The sequence below is a fragment of the Anoplopoma fimbria genome, chromosome 13 (genome assembly GCF_027596085.1).
Source record: "Anoplopoma fimbria isolate UVic2021 breed Golden Eagle Sablefish chromosome 13, Afim_UVic_2022, whole genome shotgun sequence".
In the NCBI taxonomy this organism is placed as follows: domain Eukaryota; kingdom Metazoa; phylum Chordata; class Actinopteri; order Perciformes; family Anoplopomatidae; genus Anoplopoma; species Anoplopoma fimbria.
This window is the reverse complement of record NC_072461.1, coordinates 17,166,274-17,188,966: the sequence shown is the minus strand read 5'-3', so window position 1 is coordinate 17,188,966 and position 22,693 is coordinate 17,166,274. Positions and strand designations below refer to the sequence as shown.

The 22,693-nt window shown below is 41.3% G+C and overlaps 1 protein-coding gene across 4 annotated transcripts in view; it reads right to left on the bottom strand.

Annotated features, from left to right (window-relative positions):
* Nucleotides 1–470: 470 nt before the first annotated feature.
* mvb12bb (multivesicular body subunit 12Bb) overlaps nucleotides 471–22,693 on the bottom strand; it is a 32,151-nt gene continuing 9,928 nt past the window's right edge. For 2 of the 4 annotated variants that reach the window (XM_054611123.1, XM_054611122.1), the window contains exons 7-10: nucleotides 16,617–16,678; nucleotides 6,032–6,087; nucleotides 5,498–5,557; nucleotides 471–1,462 (exon numbers count right to left, since the gene is read on the bottom strand). In XM_054611123.1, the coding sequence (XP_054467098.1) occupies nucleotides 1,421–1,462; nucleotides 5,498–5,557; nucleotides 6,032–6,087; nucleotides 16,617–16,678 (220 nt within the window). In that variant the 3' untranslated portion in view covers nucleotides 471–1,420. The remainder of the gene's footprint in view (nucleotides 1,463–5,497; nucleotides 5,558–6,031; nucleotides 6,088–16,616; nucleotides 16,679–22,693) is intronic. The other 2 variants (XM_054611124.1, XM_054611125.1) reach the window with 1 other exon arrangement.

Here is a 22,693-nt window from a genome sequence, read left to right as displayed (position 1 = left end):
AAACTTTGAAATGGATTTAGTAGTTGGTATAATAGTGACATTTTTAGTTGTTATTTTTTTCTCACGTGTATCACTAAAGACTAATAGTGGAAAATGGAGAGCTTTTCTTGTACAGCCTGTGTGTGAATCTGGATACATATGGCACACTGTATATGTGCACTCTATGCACAGCAGGGAGGAGGGCTGTCGCAGCCTGTCACTGTTCTCAAGGGCTTCACCGACATGAGTGTCACCTTCATGAATGAGCGTGAAAGCTGTTTCCTCTGCAGAGGATTCTTCAGACCGTCGCTCTGATTTCAGCAGCAGAACAGAGGAGTTAACACAAACGCTCGTGGATTGTTGTCAGCTGCGGTACGCTTCATCAAACACCTGTGAAATCCAAAAATCCAGGAGAAATACAATTTGTGCATCGTTAGCAGAATCAATAAGTTCACAAAGCCAATTTAACAACAGGGAAATTAATCCATTAATGAGTTTTCTAATATGTATTAGACCTGCAAAAATGTGCAAATGGATTCTGACAACTCAATTAGTTGCAAATGACACATGTGAGCAGGAGTAAGAAACTAGTGATGTTTTGGTATCCAAGTGTAAATTCTGCTTCTGAACAAAAAAAACATTTTCTTGTGCTTTGGATATTTAGAAAAATAAGACTTGGTGGATATAAAAATAAAAAAATAAAGTAAATTTTTCTGCTTTTCTTTCCAAACCATTTTCCATACAGCTGTATATAGAACAACATATTCAATAAGATATTCAGAAAGCTGAAACGTGTTATTTTCTCTTCTTAAAGACCTGACTCAGGAGAGGAGTCACTGCTGACGTGGGCGGGCGTCTTTGGTAAAAGGCTCCTGCGTCTCAAAGCTTGTTATTGCTGCACGCTGCTCATGATGAACTTTGTGATGGATAGATTCTTCCGCTGGAAAATGAACATCAGAGGGAGCATGTTTGCGTGTGACGAGGCTGCTTCTCTGTTCCCTTTTGTCCTCCCTGACTGCTCCTCACTGTTGGCACTGCCCTGTTGCTCTGATTAACAAAATGTGAGTCACAGCAAACAGACTTTTATTAATTCATCTGTTTAGGGATATGAATTAGCTGGGTTTATTTTGGTCAAGACATTTATTGTGGGACTATCTAAGTAAGATAAGACAGAACATACAATTTAGAGGTCAGGATAAATAAGTTGAAAATGTTTTAAGAATGTATGTGCACAGTACATTATCAAAAATACTAGTATTGAAAAATTCTAGTATTGAATCATTGTTAAAAAGCGTTTTCTGTCTGAAATTACACAATTTACATTTGCAGTGCATCCTGAACTTAATTTCGATACTACATTATTTACTACATTAAGTAATCCATCTGTAGTGTTTCAGTTGACGTGGATCTGTTTGCCGGGGTTTGAACGCTGGGTAGAAAGTTACACAGCAATGCTCCACTCTGTGGCGAAGTTGTAGTAAAACTGCAGAGGGATGAGAAAAAAAAGTACACACATAAATAGGAGAATGTTATCAAAACAGGAAAATAAACATAATTATCCTGTATCATCTTAATGATTAATATCAAAGAACTGAATAAAAAAACATTTATAAAGTGTTTATAAAATGAAACTGAGAACTGCCACAATAATTTAAGCAACTCTATGAATGTTATTTACTGATATTAAGTTCAACATTAGATAAAAATGTACTGATTGAATGTTATTCCCCCACTCTGAAACTACAGGCCTAAAATTAAGCCTTCAGCAAGATTGAGAAAAAATACAAACAAACAGTGCCCCCTTCTGGCATGGCATGGACATGACTTATGGACAACATTCTCGGCTTATGTTGCATTTAAAAAAGGCAGGAAAGTGTGTGATTTTCACCGTTACACTGATTCTATACATCATGATTTTAACTCCCTGCTATCGTTAAAAAAATATTTTGGTACCAAATTGAGAAGAACTTTCAGATTTTAGTGTCAGAAGTTTATTTTGGCAAAAACAAACATAAGAAATGGAGATAACACTATTCTAGGGCCAAAGGAAATGCCAGATCGCTCTTGGCCTTGATACTGACCTACAGGCCATAATGTGACAGATCCAAGTTAATAATTATTTCTTTGTTAATATTATTCCAAAACTCAGTGCTCCTATCAGTTTCATTCACTTTAGGTCCACAGCAAACTCTGGCCTCAAGTTACCTCACATAACAATGGTTTCTGAGTTGCACTCTGGAGGTATACAGATGTTGAAGAGCATGGAAAAGAGATCACTGGTATTGGATTTCTATTCGGTATCAGCAGATAGCCTGAGCTGAGGTACTGGAATCTGTATCGACATTCGATATTCCCCCAAAACATTAGCAGTTCCCAGAAGTATTCAGACTTATAAGTTAATATAATCCTTTTTCAAAAACCTATTATATAAATCCAAATCTTTAATAAATGATCAAAAGAAAGACAAAGCTCCTAAGCAATGTGACTATGGCAATTGAATAATCTACAGTAATAAAAAGCATAATGTTTGATTAGATGATGGTTATACTGTAACATATAATGACTTTGTGTTGGGAGCAGTTTTGTGACACAAAGTGTTGCTCACTTCACCGAGTTAGACAGCTGTATTACTGCAGAACAGCACTAGGTGATGCTGTATGATCACTGAAATAAGTTTCCAAATCTCCAACAGAAGCCACGGAGCCACAGAGGCTCAGACCGGGTTCTCGATCAAAATACCACCTTCCCTGATTCTCATCTACTTGAGGGGAAGCTGCAAGTTACCCACAACCTGTCAAGTATCACAAGCCTGTTAGTTGTGAAGAAATTCAGCCCCCCACCACACAAAAATTCAGTCTCAACATCTGGCACAGTAAATAAATAATCCTGTGTTTTAGTGTCTCTGTGTGTGTGTGTGTGTGTGTGTGTGTGTGTGTGTGTGTGTGTGTGTGTGTGTGTGTGTGTGTGTGTGTGTGTGTGGATGATGGATGGGGGAATGGGGTGTTATCAGGGAGAGCATGTATCAATGTCTGCCAGTTTTATACACAGGCTGACAGGACAGTGACACACTAGAACATGGGCGGCAGTCACCCAGATGAGCAGAGCTTCATTTCCTGTCCCTGCTCCACTGCCAAAAATATGTGACATGTTGTCTTCATTAATTCCACCTCTATTTGGAGCTCTCCCTCTCACACCTCTCACGTACCCCCTGTACACTACTGTCCCTCCATACATTCGCATGGCCACCCACACACACACACACACACACACACACACACACACACACACACACACACACACACACACACACACACACACACACACACACACACACACACACACACACACACACACACACTGATAACTCCCTATGAAAACTGAGAGCCCATCATACATAGGTGCTAATGAAAATCTTGTCATGTGTGCATTTCCACCCTAGCATACTCCCTCTGAAAATCATTAGCCAGCCGCCAACAACATTTTTCAGCAGAGCAAACTACATAAAGATGTCACTTTAAATCGCGTACTAATTAACACTTAAAAAGACACAAATTAGATATGCGTGGCTAAAAGCAATTATAATATCCGCAAGTTTTGTGAGTCATTTGGGAAATGAAAAGAATGCCTAATTGCTGGAACCAACATCATCCGAGACATGGCTTAAGTGATGCCTGTTAGGAAATGGTCTTATCTACAACTGTGGATGTGATTACAACAGTTTTCCTCAATTACATGTGCATATGTATAATTCTTGGTAATACATCTCTTTCATGAATCTATATTTTTTTCATGGGTTTAGAAAAGAGGCAATTAGGTTTCTGTGCTGAAAGCGCCTCCAGTTTTTGAAGAGGGTTTAAAAAAAGCTCCTCAGTTTAGCACAGACAGTGACCTCTTCTGGACAACAGAAGAAGATAACGTTCTAAAATATTCAGAAATCTATGGCACAATGTATTTCTAAAAAAGAGCTTTTCTGAAATTCTATAATGCTACTTTTTTGAGTTTTGTATTAGCATGGATGAGCTGCTACTTCTGCAGAGGCCTTGAGTACAGAACACATTGTGGACATTACATTTATAGTGTAACATTGACAGAGAAAAACAAGCAAAACTAGACAAAGAAAAGAAAGACAATACGATAATTCAGACAGGCATCACTTTCTTAAAAAAACACCTCTGCTGCCCAGCATGTTTGCGAGAATATCACTGCGACTACATTTCCCTCCTTGTTCTGCAGATTTCAGTGTGGGATGATAATAACAGAAGAGAAGTAAAAATAACACAATGGTGAGGGATGTTTCCACTTGGAAACTAATTATCAAGCTAAGCTGTGACTTCATCCTCATCAGCCTGGCCCCACCATTAATCTTGTGCTGTCGTCCACTTCACTAAATCCTGTGTGTTACACTATCTCACATTTACTTCATCAGCTCCAGCGCGGCTGTAATTAATGATTTCTCATGCCCCTTCCCTTCCCTTCCCCAGCTCAGCTCACCATGTGTCCTCCTGCTAATCACACTCTCTGCGAAGGAGAGGAGAGGAGGAAGGGAAAAAAAAAGAAAAAAAAGAAAAGACAAGAGCATATAGGATGAGCAGCCAGCCTGTCTCCACCCTGGAAAAACACGCACATACACATACACATACACGCCATTAATACCTGCGCTGACAATGAGCTTCATTCAGATGACCATATGACAAGATGGCGACTCCGTGTGATTTGGATAGTATGTGACAGAAGACAGAGGCAGAGTGCAGAACAGACACCCGGTTTGATGAGGGAGTGTTTGCTCTGTAACACATCTCAAACCCAACAGCACCTGTTCTTTTTACAGTGGTCTGTCACTTCCTGGCAGTTCTGATACCAAGATACCGTGCTAATGAGAGAGAAGGGGGGTTGTCACTCTCTTTAAAGCACACACACACACACACACACACACACACACACACACACACACACACACACACACACACACACACACACACACACACACACACACACACACACACACAAACCAACTCTTTCTTTCTCTTGCTCACACAAACACATGGGCTGCACACAGATGATTTTTACTCCTACGAATGCCTGCAGGCTACAGTGTTTCATCAGAAATAGGGAGAACTTTGTAGCGCTTTCATTTGCTCTGCATGATCTCTAACTTTTTTTTTTTTTTTTTTTTTTTTTTCCACTACTCAAGATGAGGTTGATTGGAAACTTGAAAAGTTTAAACGTGCATAATCTGACCAGAAAAAGGGCCCGGGGATCTAGAGCACTGTGCAAGGTGCTAGATTGAGCTGTTTGAGAGTAGAATTGAGGAATAAAAGTCAAGTGTTTTGGAACAGGAGACGGAGCTTTTAAGAGAGAGAATGGCTGCCTAGCCTGGCCATGCTTTTATTCAATTGGGGCTTAGTGGAGCCAACAGGGCCTCGCTGTCTCAGACACTTAATTACAACCCCAAGACCGTTTGCTTTGCATTCTGGGCCAGCGGCGTCAGTGGCAGCCGAGCGTTGCAGCCTCTACTCACTTCCTCCTCGATCTCTGCCAGGGATTTGATCGTAATGCCCATTAAATTGACTTGCTGCATCTGAAATCAAAAAGCAGGGAGAGGAAGGAGGGAGAGGAAGAAGAAGAAGAAAAAAAAAAACACACAAGAAACATGGCGGTTAGGCTCATGGCTAAGTAAGCATGCTTAAAATCTTTAATCCTCTCCCTCTCAGTGTCAATACAAACGGGGCTATAGTGACAACTGCCGCCAGCCCGCCAAATGGACTGCATTGAGCCAGCTCTGCCTGACTGCACGCATTCATCACTCAGTCTGAAGGAAAGGAAAGGAAGGAAAAGGAGTGCAAAGGAAAGAGGAAGAGGAAGGCAGGAAAGGAGAGGAGGAAGGACTAATGGCTGCAAACTATGAAAAAGGACCAAATATCATAACATATGGCCCATACTTCACAACAGGTTGCAGGAAGAGAAGCTGTACAGTAACATTCATAACCACTCTCACATTATTTGCAATTAAGCAATAATGAAGTTGATCACTTGTTTGTTAAAGAAGTTTTACCTCTCTCCGGTTTTCATAAAACTTCTCAGGGATCGCAAAGGGCACATCGTCCAGAGCTGCAAAAAAGTAAGGAAAAAACAAAGTTTAAGGTTGACAAATAAATATATATATATTACTCCCTATCCCTGATCCTGAGCATTTCCACAAGACTAAGCGTGGGTTTATAAAACAGCAAAGCTATCAACATCCCCAGCCACCCCGACACCTCCCCTCCCTCCGTCTATGGAGAGAAGATGAAAGGCTTTATTATTCTGCACTGTATTTGAGCACCTCCACTCTCTCCTCCAGCCCAGCCCTTTCTCAACCCTCTTCCAGTTTAATTACTCTTGATTATTCCCGATTCCGTCTTGTCTGAGAGATGTTCACCTCGGAAACAAAGACAGGCTCACACAAGGCACAGAAAAGCGGAAAGAAGAGAGACAAAACATTCACCAGATATCAAATTTGCATGAAAATAAGCCACACTGTTCAGCCGGCAAAAAGTGGATTGAAATGAGGACTTGCCAAGAGCGTGGTGGTATAATTAGCATTTGACCAAACAAACGAGCTTCAACAGAGCTATAATTAAGCAGGCCTGTAATTAAGTGTATGCCCTTTATCATAATGATCGTGGTTAAAATGGTGTGATGGCTGCCAGTTGATTATTAATGGTGTAACCCCGTACTGCATGCATCCTGCACTGGAATCAAGGTGTCACGACTGTCAGGCTAGAGAGCAGCTCTTTGTTTATAAAATACATTAGGGCCCAAATTAACACAGGGTGACAAGGGACACAAAGCCTCTCGTTTCCAGACTGAAGGGAAAACTGCAGCTGCTTGGCTTCATTATAAAACTCCAAAATCTGGAGACACAAAACTTGCTGCCGTTGGCTTCGAGATAAGAGACCCCAAATATCAAGAGGCCAAGCTTCCAACTGGTGTCCTTTTACCCACAGTCCATCAGGCCTCTGGCACAGGAAAAGGAACTCACAATGTGGGCCAAAGCTGTTCATGAGTCATCGTTTTGGAGCGGACACTCCTTTTGGTCTTTCCTGTTCACAGCAATATTATAAAGTATGAAACTCTAAAATTTACCTCACTTTGACACTAATGTGACTTGCTTTCCTTTCATGGTTAATACACTGATCCTTGGTTTGGCACTTTCCACACAAGTGAAGTAGAATGTGATCTTTGTAATCAAAGCATGACCTTCACACCCGTGACCACAGGGAAGCTTATTTAGTTTTTGGCTCCAAATAACCTCCCACAGTAGAAACGTAGTCATAACAAGAGTCCACAGCCGTGCTAGCCTCTCTGTGAGGCTGTACAGGGGCACAGCAGTGCTTTTTGTAAGCGAACCTCTACTGAAAATAACAGCTATACTAACAGGCTCATGATAATCAGGTTAAATGTTATCCAAGTTCACCATGCTACTTTGACATGTTAGCTTTTAATAACTAGCACCACACATTACAAATTAAAATGTTGCCAGTCATTAACCAAAGTATTGAAAGAGTTGACATTTTGACCTGATGATGGCGTTAGATGAAAAACTAAGGGATCCCCAAAGTTATTACCATTCATCCTGAAGGGATTAGTGTCTGTACCATATTTAATTGGAATTCATCCATTAGTTCCTGAAATATTTAACTCAAAACTATAAATATCAACATCATGATGGCTCTTGATAGGGGATCACTAAAATTATAGGATTGTGTCTAGGAACCATGGATGTCTATACAAAATGATATGGTAATCCAATAGCTGTTGAGATATTTTAATCTGGGTCAAAGTGGTGGACCAACCGACCATCCCTTTAGCCTTGTCACTAGCATGGCTCACAAAGTGCAAGGAGTGAAAGGATTATCCTCCCTTTCCACTCACCCAAGGACTCCTCAATGCCCCAGCCTTTACACCAACCTCCATGTAGCGCCTTTGGCTTTGTGGCTATCTAACAAACCAAAGCAATGGGTAGGTCCAACGACTTGTTTAAGCTCATAAAAACAAGTGAACAAACATGCACTACCGTGTCGCTGGGAGCACCATCGCCAGGCAGAGGCAGGCAGGCAGGGAGAATACATTTGAATCAATAGCCAGCAACGGGAAGCCAAGATTGTAGCTGCTGATGGATCTGCGTGGCGCGGACAGATGAATGCAGAGCTGAAGGCCACAGAGTTTCTTTATTGCTCAAGGATTACATTTTAAACCAGATCTCACTTTGTATTCCACCACCATCTATACTAGAGAGGCTATCTTACATCCAGATAAATGGAGAGGCGCCGGAGATGACTTGGTGGTAAGAAATGGATACCATGGAGAAATCCGAAGGTGCAAAGGGCAGAAATAATGTAAATCCAATCTTCTGACCAGGAATCCCTCTATGAAGCATGTTCTAGCTGCTCAAATGACCAGGCTACAGTCCATTACCTCATGATTGTATTGCAGTGTGGGGAATTGGGTAGTTATTTGGCTTTTGGAGTATGTGTGAGTGCAGTCAATATGAAAACATCTGGCAGGAATTTTTGGTACAATGACTATCATGATGATGATGATAATGATGGTGGTGAGCGCAGAGGTGGCGTTAAGTAAGGAGGACCCTGTGGCTTGAGTGATTGTAGTGTAAAGAACGGAGTCAGCACAGGCCCCGTGTGGATCATTGCCTTATTAATGACTCCGTCAGGTGCGATGAGCAATGGCTGCATTGTCATCTGCAGCCCCTGGGCACAGATGAATGGCTGTTTCAGGGCGGGAAGGGCTCCCTCGTACGCTGGGCTGAGCACTAATCCCTCACTCTTCCATTGTTGGATGCACTGTCACACAGGACTTCAGCAGCGCCATACATTGCGTTTCCATGGTTCTAACAGACACGGCCGTTGCACACAGGCGAGCATACACACACGTTAACCACAGCGAGTTGCGCTACGACACTGACTGATGGAAAAATATGCGTGGGTGATCGAGCATACCCCATATTACCTGAACCAAAACTCAAGAGTAACACTTCAGGAATGTTGATGAACTTTTATTTTTCACTTCACTAATTCAGCAGAATTGCATTCATCTCTGTCTGGTACGATTACTGGGGGTGAATCGGTCTCACACCTGGATTAAGTGGGAAAGTCACAGTCAGGGCAATAATCTGCAAATGAGCATCTACTAGAACTTTGTACTCATGGTTGAGCTGATTTCTATTGTTTGGTACCATATAATGATAAGACGTATGAAGTAAAGCCGCTCAAAAACAAGTTAGAGCTTTATATGGATCCTGCTGTATTTCATATCCCAAACAATTGGATGTTGCCTTTTCTCTTTGTGTAGCCAGGCTAGACATCGCAATACCTTTCCTGTCGTTGTGACTCTCAATTTGAGGCGGATTCTTTATGCAGACCATGGAAATGCTATTCTAGTTGCAGACCCCGCTCTCTGTCACCTCTGCAGATAATGGTGAGTAGATGAACAGAGAGCTGGAGGAGGACCCCCTATGCCCACTCACAGCCCTTAGCCCCTCTATGACATGAGAAATAGTGCCCAGGCCTGACAGCATCTCGGAGACATATTGTAGTTTATTTTGTCGCCCGGGCATGCCATCTGTGCCATTCCAATAGAGGGTGTGTGTGTTCAGGCTGCTGCAAGAGAGAGGGCGCGAGGCTTCGGGTCCCTCAGTAGCTCTGCAGCCACGGCAGGTCATTAGTCAAATTGCCTAATGAGAGAGAATACAAATGGCCCCCTACCCTGACAGGAGGAATTTTGGAGGTGTCAGAGCTCCTGACCCGTGCTATGAGAACAGATGATAGCGAGTTGCTATTTTCAGATTCTTTTAATGACTACGGCTCTATGAAACCCATTCTTTTTCTTTTATCTTTTTCAAGCCCTCTAGACAGACGAGTGGATTTTTTTTCCTTCCAATGTATTAAAAATCTCACTCGCAAAAAGCTGAAGTGTAACTTTTTAATTATTTAAATATTTACGGAGGAGTCAATTAACATTCTAAACCGTGTACTACATTGATACTAAAAAAGATCACGTACTGGAATGATGTTGAGGGTTTCAGATTTTTTGTTTTTATTTGTGTCTGCCGGCTGTGTGCAGCTTGTTTCCCCTCTCTCTGTTGTGTGCACGCTTCTGTTGCAATTCTCCTGACAGCAAGTCAGTTTATACTAAAATATTAATTTAATCTCATCCAAATGTAAACAAATCTAAACGTTTCTAATGCTAAGAGTAGTATGCAAGACATTCAGTGGATGAATGTGGCTCGGGCTGCTACACATTCAGGTTTATGGAAAGAAAATGTGGAGGGGAAACAGAAAAGAAGCAACAACGGAGTGGAAAGAAGTTGGATCATTTTACACAAGCTTTCCGTTTATCCACTTTTATGATTATTTTTCAAAAGCAACTGTGTTGTATAATCTTAAAAAATATTAACTTATTCTGAAAGCTTCATGAAATGTAATAAATGCACCATTAAACATATCCCTAAAAACAATAAAAGTAGATATTTATATTGGCCAAAAATTTTTTTCGTTACCAGAGGGATGCAAAATGGCAAGCTTATGTAGAATGACCCACTTACTTTTCCATCTGTGACAAGCAGTCCTTGAAATCTGGTTGTGGGTAGGGAGCCAGGAGGCAGCCCCAGTCGGGCGCTGGTCCATCACTCTTCCAGAAAGTGGGCAGAGCCAGCAACACCTATGGTGAGTTGGCCACAAACACCGCTGCATAACACAGAATGTTATGAGGAGGTGTGTGCATGTGTGATAACTTCTCCAAAATGGGAACTGTATATGTTATGCATATATATGTAAGAGCTAATTAAAGTACTAAAAGTCTTCAGTGGTCTGGTATAATTACAAAACCTGTATTTACAGTTTCTTAAAGCAGTCCGTCCTGGAGAAGCACTGGGACAGCCCTTATCGCTGGCTAGGTATTGAAAGCTCTCATGAAATTAAATGGACAATCAGACTTTAATCAGCAGCACAGTGTCTTTTAAGACATTGCCATGGCACTGGCATTGATCCCCAGCTGTGGCTGCTGGTACATGTGCAGCAGAATGTGTGTATAAATGGGGTACGCCTCTCTGGACAAGTGTAAAAGCTGGCAGAGGGCTGACAGTAAATTGCATGTGCCGGATGGGACACAGCAGAAGGCACAATTACACAAATCCCCTCTTAATTAGCGGTTCTGTGGGCAAACTAACCCGTAATGATGCGAGGGATGTGGCGAGCCCCAGAAATCCTAACAAGAAACACTCACCAGCACTGGAGACTGGGTCATATGGCCCCGGTTCCCCTCAAGTAGCGACTGACTCGTGATCTGTTTTGATCAGTGCAGCTGCAGGAGACCATTCCCGCGTCGCCCTGCTCCCCACAACCCCCAAGCCCTCGCTGAGCTACTTGCCCTCTGGACTGTGGGTAAAGCAGCAGGCCCTGTGTGGTTCTGGTGGCATTATTAAGTTCTCCATGCTCACAGTACCAGGCAATGTAAAGTGGCATCTCACACGGTGAGTAATGAACTGTGCCAGAGTGGAAGCAGGAGGGATGACAGCCAAAGAGGCCTCCTTGGCAGCCACTAACCTGGGCATCCACCAATTTATCATCCCCTACAACCAATCCACCAATGCTGCGCTGCCATTTGTCATTAATTATGCTAATAAGGACACCATTACTCTCCAGACGAAACAGGCGGCGGTTATTAGTATAATGCATTTACAGTTTGATACATATGCATTTGCTTATTAGTTTTACTGTGTGTAGATTAGTGGACTCTGATGAAAGACATTTTCCATTACTCAAATAAAACTGTGCACTTTAAAAAAAAAAAAATGAAAGTACCATCACAGAGGAGCTTAAGACCTTCTCGTACAAACTAATTGTCTATTATGAAATGACAAAGGAACGGTTTCATAGTCATGCACTATTCCTCGCAACCCAAAATAGAAATGGCTCCATCTATATGTGAAGATGCTGATGTGTGTGAACTTTTTCACAGCGGACTTCATGGCTCTAAGCAAACCAGTGTGAGCAGAACTATTTAATAGAGCTTCTGGGAGCCCCAGATGCCCTTTTCCAAAACGACTTCATTCCCAGAATCTCATTGTGCTTTCTAAATCACACCACAGTATGTATTAGAAGATCATTAATTACAAACTTAACAAGTCAGCAGAGCCATTAAAAGATCTTTAAGGCATATTTGACCATAAATCTCCTTAAACTATATTTAATGACTGGATTTTTGTGAAATATTTTTTATCAAGTTCTAATTAGATGTGTGATAACAAACCCTGCTGTACATGGGGCAAACGAGGGAGCCGTGACAGGCCCATCCATTGAGGCTGTCCACGTCTGGACACTGAAACTAATGGAGCACTGCTACTATCTCAGGGATGGATAGAAAGCAATGAGGGATGAGACTCCAGAGTCCAGTCTGGCCTGCAAATGCACAGGCCATTTAAAGTCTCTTATTTGACTGCAATAAAGGTCCAGAAATCCTGAGGGCTTCAAGGCTCTGGTGAAAAATTCCATTACGATTCCTTCAGGATTGATCCCCAAATACTTAATGGCACCATCACACTGGGATCGATTACGTTTCCAAAATAACCTGGATAGTCCAATCAGATATTTTAATTAAATAAATGCCGACATGATATTCTTAAAAAAGTGTTCAACTTGTTAAAATCCCAAACTGCTTTTTTGATTGAGAAGACAAACAGGAAAAAAAAAAATTGTATAAAAATATATTGTGTTTGGCTCTGTTTGTAGTTTGAATATAATTTCCTCAAAATTTAGGCTATAGTGCTTTTTTAAAACGTTTTGAGATCAGAAATTCTTAAAACCAGAGACCAATTTAATTAAGACAACTTTTAAAATGTTGTATTCTTAAAAAGACACGCACAAATTCCGGAATAACAAAAAAAGTTTCCAATTTAACTTATTCAATGATCGAATATTTATTATTATTATTATTATTATTATTATTATTAATATTTAGTAATAATGAATACATTTATTTTTAAAAGAAATTTGTCAGTCCTTCATATCATTAGTTGCTGAGGGTAGTAAACAGTTTGAGGACGTGTGTGTGAGTCTACATTAGGTGTAAATACTATTCTCCTGCTGAACCCCCCCGCACCCTCTCCCTCTCTGTTTCGCCTTTTTGCTGACCAGGGGAATTAAGAAGCAAAACGAGGGTTTTAAGAGCGTTCCTTTCATGTCTTGATGTAAGCCTTGGCATTACTTCAGACATCAAGATCGGTTTCATAGAAATCCCATTCCATCTAAAGTAAAAGCTCGGCAGTAAATCTGCCGATACTCCCCCATAACACTTCCATAAATGATTCATTCAGCTCGGTTTAGCTGATGCAAAACAGAATGTTAGTGAGTTGTGGATGGAGCCTGAGCTGCAAGTGGAGGACCAACCTCGCTGCTTAGTAATTTCATCAATCTCTGGGATAGAAAGAGAGGAGAAAAAGGGAAAGAAGAGAACGGCGTACACTATAATAACTTTTGTGTCACTATCCAGAGGTCGTGTTTTTTAATCCCTCAGCCTAAAGAATTGTGTTATTCTAAAATATAACCCCAGCGGTAGAGAAGCAGTTGAGATCCATCACGGTCTGAGATAAGAGCCGGCTGATCGCCTCCCTCTGCACAGACTCGCCTAGAACTACACAGGGAGATAAGATGGAACTTTTGTTTGAAACCTGATGAGAACCCTCTTAATGAAAGTGCGGCGCCAAAAATAATCTTTTTTCTCCATGTTAGTCAATCAAGAAATGGTGTAGCTGGGGGAAAAAGAAGAGAAATAAAGTAATTTTGCATAATCAGTGAGCACCATCTGGAACAATTAACAAAATTCCACAGAACTCAGAGGATCAGTCATATTGGCTTATTAAAGATCCAGAATTATACAAGTAATAAATCCTTGGAAAAACGAAGCGTACCCCTGCCTGTCACGACTATTTTAACTTCAAATACAGTGGAATACTTGATAAGGCTGAAAAGAGGAGATTAATATATGCAAATTATGTCGAGCATTTAAAAGCCCCCCAACAACTGTCCCGTTTTTTTTTTTTCTGTCTCTTATTACAGGGCTTTATGTTTTATTCATACACCAACTCACCTGTCATTTCATAAGCTATAATATTATGAGGGTATTATTAAACAGCATAAAGTGGAGCTTTAATTGGAAAGCTCCATTGCATTTTCCAATTATTTGCAGCAAATTAAAAGCAGATGCACATAGTTTAATAAGAATTCCAATATTGTTTCCTGAAAATCAAAAATCACTGTCATCCTGCCAAGATATTTTGCAAACCCAAGTTAATTTTGAGCCTCCTATTTTTTCCCCCTCCTCCTCCTCCTCCTCCTCCTCCTCTTCCTCTGAAGGATGAACTGTCTAGTGTCTGTTAATTGAAGTTTCTCTAATGGATAGGGAAATAATTGCTCTCCATATTACGTTAGATCAGGGCCAATGTCAGGATTTATTTTTGATTAATGCAATAGATATGTAAATGTATTGCTTTTTATAAGGTTTACCTTCTGATCAGGTTGATGTTTGTATGCTATATGTTGTTCTGGAGTTAATGATGGGAGACTGCAAAGCAACACGTCATATAGGTTTATTTTAGGGCTTCAGCCTTTCAACACCATCACATTAATTTATTATCAAACATATGCTTTTTAGACACAGTTCGTGAATGCACCTTTAATTACCTTTAAACTATACCGCTTTTCTGTCAATGCATGAATAACAGACCTAATTGGCAAAGAGACTTGGCGTGGATCAAAGCAACGTGGTGAAGGAAAGCAAAAGGTTGGCGCCGCTATGAAAACTTGATAACTTTTCAAATGAGCTTCAACTGTCAAGTTAAAAAAAAAAAAGGCTTCAAAATAAATATGAATTAGTTTTTAATATTCTGGTAATAAATGTCAAAGCGCCTGCACATCACATCTGTACATGATGTGACTGCGGATGACAGATTTCCCAGACATGTTACCTCTCCTCCCCTCCACTCACTTTTTTTTTTTTTCTGTTGGGGTTTTTGTTTTGTTGGGAAGTGACGGAGGGTTTAATCAAGAAAGCAGGCAATTCATCAATCCTAAAGAAGGCGCCTGTACAACCCTGACAGAGCGCACATGGTTTTAGACCAACTCGAACCTGGCCAGCTGTCAGCCCACACACACACGCACAAGCAGACACCCACGCGGCAACACACACACACACACACAGGCACGCACGCACGCACACACACACACACGCCAGAGCTACCACCGCTAACAATTAACACAAATAGGCTGTCGGCTACGACCTCACACTTGGTCCGCAGGCTATCACATTGTTAATGAAGGCGAGTTGCGCTCTCTCACATTCACAGTGTGATGCTGTAAAGCCCGACGAGTACACAGTCTCAAGAAATAAAGCCAAGAACCATCTCAGGCTAACTCCATTATCCTCCCTTCTTTAAAATCATGCAGGGACACATGAAGGTAGAGGAAAAAGAGAGTCTGCACAGCTGCAAAGGACAGTTTTCTGGAGATAAAGGATGACTGCTGGCAACGTACTGTACAGTATGTGCATGTTCTTCACTGTCACTCAAACCCCGTCCCAGTGGAGGAATCGCACACCCAATGCCACAAACCACTCATCTGTGTGTTAATGTCTGCTCCTTCAGGGCCACACACGTCTCGACTAACTTATTATATCACAGCCATAGCAAATAAATTATGTATTCGTTTTTTTTTTTTTGTCAATTACATGCTTTTTTTATGTCAGCATAAAAATAAAATAAATAAGGATTTTGAGAAAATAAAATTCTAATTAGTTTTATATTTAAACATTTCCTTATGTAGTTCCATCATGTGCACTTTAGCAATTGTTTAATACCTTGGCTTGTATTTAAAAGGCAGCGTGTACCATGGCCATAGCCTGGGTGTGCCTCTGCATGAGCAGCAGGAGGAATCCTCACCACATGGTGTCTCTCTCCAGCTGGATAAAAACCTGCCTGCCTCGTTCACCTCTTGTGGATCACACGCTTTTTAAGGCTAGAGCGCCTCAGCCGGCTCTGACTCCGTGGCTCTGAGGCTGTCATAGCTAAGCTCTGCTTCCTAACGAATTAGCCTCTCTTCTGTTTTAGTCCCGGAGCATTGTACTATAGTTGAGTTTCCCTCCCTGACAAAGAGAAGGGAATTCGTCCAGTGCAATGCACGGTACACATATGTAAGTATGGCATGTGACGGATCATCTTTGACAGCTGTTAAATGTTCTCTTGAGTGTAATGCCGAGCTCCTCTGGGAAGTCACGTTCGCTCGGATAAGCAAAGCTCTGTACAGTATCCATCTCTGAGGAGATCTAGACACAGAGCGTTTGTAGATCAAGTACCAGAGGAGACGCCTTTATGTACACTCGGAGCGACGTTCAGTGTACACAGAGAGCATAAGTACAAGTGTTACACCTCAACTCCAAATACTTGGAGCTTTTTCTTCCAGTGAAATGATAAAAGTAAGCAGTTTTAAAAACTAATGCATCATGGGCAAACTTTTAAATCCCTTTAATTGTCTAAAGTGAAGTCATAAATGTAACTGAATTGCATACATTTAAAATGTGAGATCATTTACCTGTCATGGTGTAGATTCCACTGCTCTGGGGCTCATATTCCGGCCTGCTCGTGGTCCTCCTGCTGGCATAAAAGAAAGCAACAATATTCTATCAGCTGATCAACACTATTTTATTGATCACCATGGTAAAAATATACAAAATGCATGTAAACATTGTATTTTACGGGGGAAATTACGTTCCAAGACACGTTGCTCGCACATTAAAATAATAATAATAATAAAAGAGAATTTATTTAGCATGGAGGCATAGAAACTCCCTCCTTACACAAGGGCGTTTTTATCTAAAAACAAAACCGAGCACTGAAATACTAGGATGAATCTAAGGGGAGAAATATGGTAAAAGTTAAACCGTGCTTCAGCTGCCCAGAGGCTTGAACAGACCTTTACCATGGGATTGGGACAGGATCTTGTAAATTCTGGAGGAACTGAAAGATTCCATTATTCAAGGGAAGTCTTGTTTTTTTTACCATTTCATGGCCTTGTATTACAGAAAACAGCACAGAATGCACTTTGTGGGCAGTTGAAGTTAACAAACCATATAAGATTGAAATCCTCATCAATCAAGCTATCATGAATTACACCCTGTGACTCACCCCTACGGATCGATAAATCCACAGCAAGCAGGGGGGGAAAAAATAACTCACAGCTTCGAGAGAGCTGCATAACATGACATGCTCTGAAGGTAAAATGAGCCCCGGGATTGCATTATAAAACAAATGATCTTATAATGATAATGCAAAGTAGTGGCTATATCATTAAAAAAGGGAATCGCTTGGATTGGAGGACACGCCGGCTATGAGTTTGTTGTTAAAGACAAAGAACAAGGTAGATCAGAAGAATAAGGCAGTGATAATTTATGCAAAGACAACAGATTTTGGGAGCGAGCAGGTGTGAAGTTGCAAATAATGAAGTGTGTTCTGTGCATCATGTTCTGTATTTGGCCTGTTTATGGAAAAACATAATAATTATTATCCGGGGTGTAAAATCAAAATCCTTGAAATTTAAGACTAAAGGCAGATCTGCATATTACGTGAGAGCTGAGCATGAGTTGTGGCTTTCAAAGCCTTATCTCTGCGGATGAGATAAATAAATGCAATAATTTCCATCAAGAGCAATAAAACAAGACTTCTGACAGGCTGTGGTATTTATGAGCTGAAGCCTGCATCTCAGATTTATTTGCAATGAAAGGGTCGACTTTTCTTCTCCTCATTTACATCAGCATTTGGCCATGTTAAATCCAGGCCAATGGTGAATTTTTAAAAGGTTGGCATCAATCTTGTGGGAACGATTGCCATATTCGACGCAGACTTCTTTTACCTTTCAAAAGGTTGATTCCACTGCTGAGGAAGAAAGGTACACATCTTTCAAAGCAAAGAGACATCCCATGGACATCGGTGAGGGGGGGAGGGAGGGTTTAACCGTCCTTTTAGGGCGTCTGTGTTTGTGTTGTTGAATTAGTACTCAGAATAAACAAAGAGAACAGAGAAAGTATTAAGTCTGTCTATTTGTCTGTGTATCTGAGATGGTTAAAGTGGTACTTAAAACCCTGAAGACTCGGCGTGAAACCAGGGAAATGTGCCGCTCATGAAATGCTTGTATACAGGTAACCTCCAGGGTCGCTTTTCCCATCTGTTTGAAACACAAAACCGTCTCAATCCAAATTGGTGATTTCTAAATACAATTTTAGGTGCATTGGAGAGGGGAACATATGGCAAATCAATTAGACAACTAATTCTTAAAACAAAAACATGGCAAAGGCATTTGCTAATCAACAGCAGTGTTGGGGCTCGTATTATGTCGGCCACTGGAGTTTTGACAACAATTAATCCTCATTTCAGGCAAGGAGAGCCATATTGACACATATTCCTAATTTGAATATTCAATTATAGTGTTGTTCCTCATCAAATTATAGTAAAACTGGGAACACGGCCTGAAAGATTTACGCAATTAAAACGCAGATCAAGAGTCTTATGTTCCCATGAAGTCTGCAGAGTTAAAATCACATTAGTGAGGCAAAGCAAACCACGACACCAAGGATTACTCGACAACATGAATTACAGTTCAACTGATTTTTTTTGTATGGTGTCCTTTAAGTTGTTCCACGTGGAATAAGGAAGAGAGTTGTCTTGAAGAGAAAGTGGGAGAGACAGTGGGGACAGACAAGCGGTAGTCAGTGGAGAGGTAAGATGAGGATGAGAGCAATATCACTGAAGAGCCAGAGCTGCGATACAGAGAGCTAGAAGCTCTTGTTTTGACACACATCCAGCCTTCCCCGTGACAACATCTCCACACCTTCCTCTATGTGCCGACAGTGCTGCTTTGTGGGAGCTACTTTCTCACCCATCATTATCCTCCTTTAAGCTCGGTGTCAGGTGTTGAAAAGAGGATCTCTCTGAATTTGGTGGCAAATCGCTGAACAGTCTGAGCTCATCAGATCTCAGCTGATCATTCGATCATTCCTGACACCACTCCGCTTCCCTCTGCTTGATCTGCGCTACTTTTTGCAACTTTTTCCCAACACAAGAAAGTAATGAGTAAGATTGAGCTGGGAATGATTGTTCTCCTACACTTCAGATGGGAGATCTGTCAGGCGACACACTGACAGTCACGGTGTGTCTTTCTCCTCAAGAGTCGTGTGCAGTGGGAAGTCTTGGTTAACCAGCGAGCAATGAAAGCCGATACAATACTCCTGCAGAGCAGCAGCAATGTGTGGAGTGTCACAGGTAAAAGACAGTGCTATCAAAAACATATTGATATGCATGCCCATTCTGACACTGATGACTCTCTACTTTGCGTGTTAAAGAAAAAGCTACCTACAGTGTGCAATGAAAGAGGGAAAAAAAAAGATCCTCTGCCTTGACATTTTTATCGCATTACAGTTTGATTTAAAAAGTGTCTGTGTGTACAATAGCCTACCATTCTAAGAGAAATGTCAAAAACCTTGATTCTGAGTGAAGTGAAAGAAATTGCAATATTAGGACAAGGCTAATTTATGCTAGCAGTCACTGTAGAGGTCAGATATCAGCCTCAGCAATGACAGTTTTATCAGGAGGACAAATGGCAGCGTTGGCCAGAAGAAGGAAGGAGGGGGATACTTTACTGGACACATTAAAAGGCTGACCGGATGGCTCAGGTTTTCCACATTATAAAGTCAGGGAGCGGCTGATACGGTCGGTCTTGACAGAGAACAAGCCAAAGTGGTTGACATCAAGCTGCAGCTATGAATCAAAACGGAACACGGTCGCTGGTTGAGGCGCTTTAGACAAACTTGATAAAGAGACGTTAAACACACAAGGTTCAAATGCAGCAGACTGCTTAAAGGGCCTGCAACCCAACAGCTTTAGTGGCTCAATATGGTGCGACAGCCTGAGCCAATAACAAATAAGTATTTTAGGTTAAGTGTTTATCCTTGAACTGATAAAACTTGCTGTAGCTGTGGAAATAATCAGTCCTTCATTAATTCCCGAGTTTCCTTCTCGCAGGGTTTCTGAAGGGTCAGCTAAGTTGAAGACTTCTTGAGACTTTTTTAATACCACAATTCAGTTTAATACCCTTTTCATGGTTTTCAATGATACCGGCCAAAGCATTAACTGTATGATGGCAAACCAGTGGTGATGATACGGCCTGGAATTCTATATTATTATATCTATATAATATATATATACATTTATTTCCAGTACTTCCCATGAGTATATGACCATAATTCCTCCAGGATAGAATTAATTCAATTAATATGACCAAGAAAAACTGCAGACAATGGACGGATGGATTAGCCAATTTAAAATGATTATTTCTTTTTAAAGCTGCTAATCAATTAGTCGATTGAAAGAAAATAAAAGTACATTTTGATGTTTAAATAATTATTTATTTTTAAAGCAAATATGCCAAACATTTGCTGGTTTTAGCTTCTCAAATCTGTGAGGATCCTCTAACTTTATTTGCCTTGTATGATTGTAAATAAAAGTTATCGTGGGCGTTTTTCACTATTTTAAATTTTTTTCAATCTCATGTAAGATTTTTTCTAAAATCAACATTTGCCCAATATGAGACAATGGGCTTCAGTGCTACTGTAGCTAGCAGTAGTGACAGTAGTTGCTCTAGACCTGAGTGCTCTAACTCACCATTAAGAATTGAACAGCCTCGTATGTACAGCAATCCCACCTTTAGTCTATAGGTGGGCAACATCTCCCAACAGCCCGGATACGGAAAGAGAAAATATATTTTAAATTTTTCTAAATTAACTCTAAGATTCTTTATCTAAGGCTCTTTGGCAGGCTTCTAGGAAACGAATTCAACAAACAAAAGTTTTTTAAATCTGTTTAAGAGCTGCAGAACCTTTTTTTCAGGTCACACAAAAGCCACAAAAACAATTCAAATACAACACCTTACCCTTGATGCAATCACTCCGTGCATCCCATAATGATGCAACACCCTGCAGTTACTGTGTACTGCAGCTCTGCGCTGCTGAAAAAAAACCATGATTTGCAGTGTACGATTGTACACAACTCTAACAAGCTCCCGCTGCCTGAGGCAACTTAACATTTGAGAGGGATCACTGCAGCTTTCAAAATTATAAGGGTCATTAAAAATTTACACATTATTGACTGTATTTAAAACATCTTTCCCACTGACTGTAAAGAGCATTTAAATTTAAGAGGTGCTATTCTCCAAAGGCCATAAAGTTGTTATAGATAGCCTGAAGGAGGCATGGAGGACTGAATTTTCTCTTACTGAATATGAATAAAGTATAGTGGGGTGATACTACACAGACAGTTGCACTGTAGCAATGTACTTACTTAAGCTATCAGGAAGGGCTGAAGAGCTGTTTATAAATCACTGTGTCAAACTATCTAATCTGTGACTTTAAAGAAACTACAGAAATATTTATAGCTGTATGTATGGTTGTCTAAAGTGCATGTAACTACAGAGGGGATGCCAGATAAATAGTCAAAGAACTGCCGCTGTCTAAATTGCCCACAGTCCCGTCCTTATGTGTCAGTGCATTATGGATGGAAATACTCTCAAAAGAAGACTCTCTGACTGTGAAATGAATTTTAATGTTAATACAAAAACAGCAGCCTGTGATCTCAGCAGGCATCAGGAGGGGGTGTGAATCGCTTCGAGGTGCAATTTATTCCAACCTCTGAGCCTCACCAACTTGAAAGTGGGCTTCAAAAGAACGGAGGATTACCGGTAAGAGGCACTAAGGCGTACACATGGGCCTGAGCGCTCACCATTGCTTCAACACATCAAAGATTATTGACCATCAATTTCCAAAATATGGACAATTCACATAACTTTGCCCAGTTTAAACTGGGGTTTTGAATTCATGGTCATCCATGGTCGTTTTTAAGTCGATCTCATCCCACTGAGTGGCCGTGTGAACAGAAGCTCAGTTCTGAATACGCCTGCTGGCATCCAGTGCTCTGGCCTGTTGTGGCTTTAAGTGGCTTTTACTCAGCCCAGCACAGGATGGCAACGCAAAGCACTTCAAGCTGGCAAACCGATCGGCGCCCGTGCCAAGCTTTCCCTTTCTCCACAGCGGCGCCACACCGAAGGAGTCTCGCTTGTTTATTTACAATTTGCTGTGGAAATCCCCAGTTCTTCATTGCCATAAATAATTGAGCTGTTTGATCTGGACACAGTACAAAGGGTTGCTCCCATTCACTCCCGAGTCCTGAGGCGGAGGAAGCCTGAGCAGCATGAGCAGAGGAAGGGACACGAACACTCCGGCGTGGTAGAGATCTAGAAGCTCTCCTCCCTTCCTCTGCAGCTGTCGCTCGCTCTCGGGGCTATATCTCCTCCTCTTTGTCTGCACAGTACAACACTCCTGTCACCGCAGTCAGAGGAGCGACCTGCCCCTGCCTCGCGGGGCAACCCACAAATAGCAGGAGTTTAGCCCTCATTGAACTCATGTTCTTGTTTAGGGGATCCTGTCTAGTTAGCCTGTCTCTCCGGTTTACCCTCGCTACCGTGTTGTCCGGCCGCAACCTTTACTGCAGATTGCCCGAGAGTGATCAATTGCTTGGGTGTTCATTGCCGTACGTGTGGTACCAAGTGTAACAACAGCTCAACAG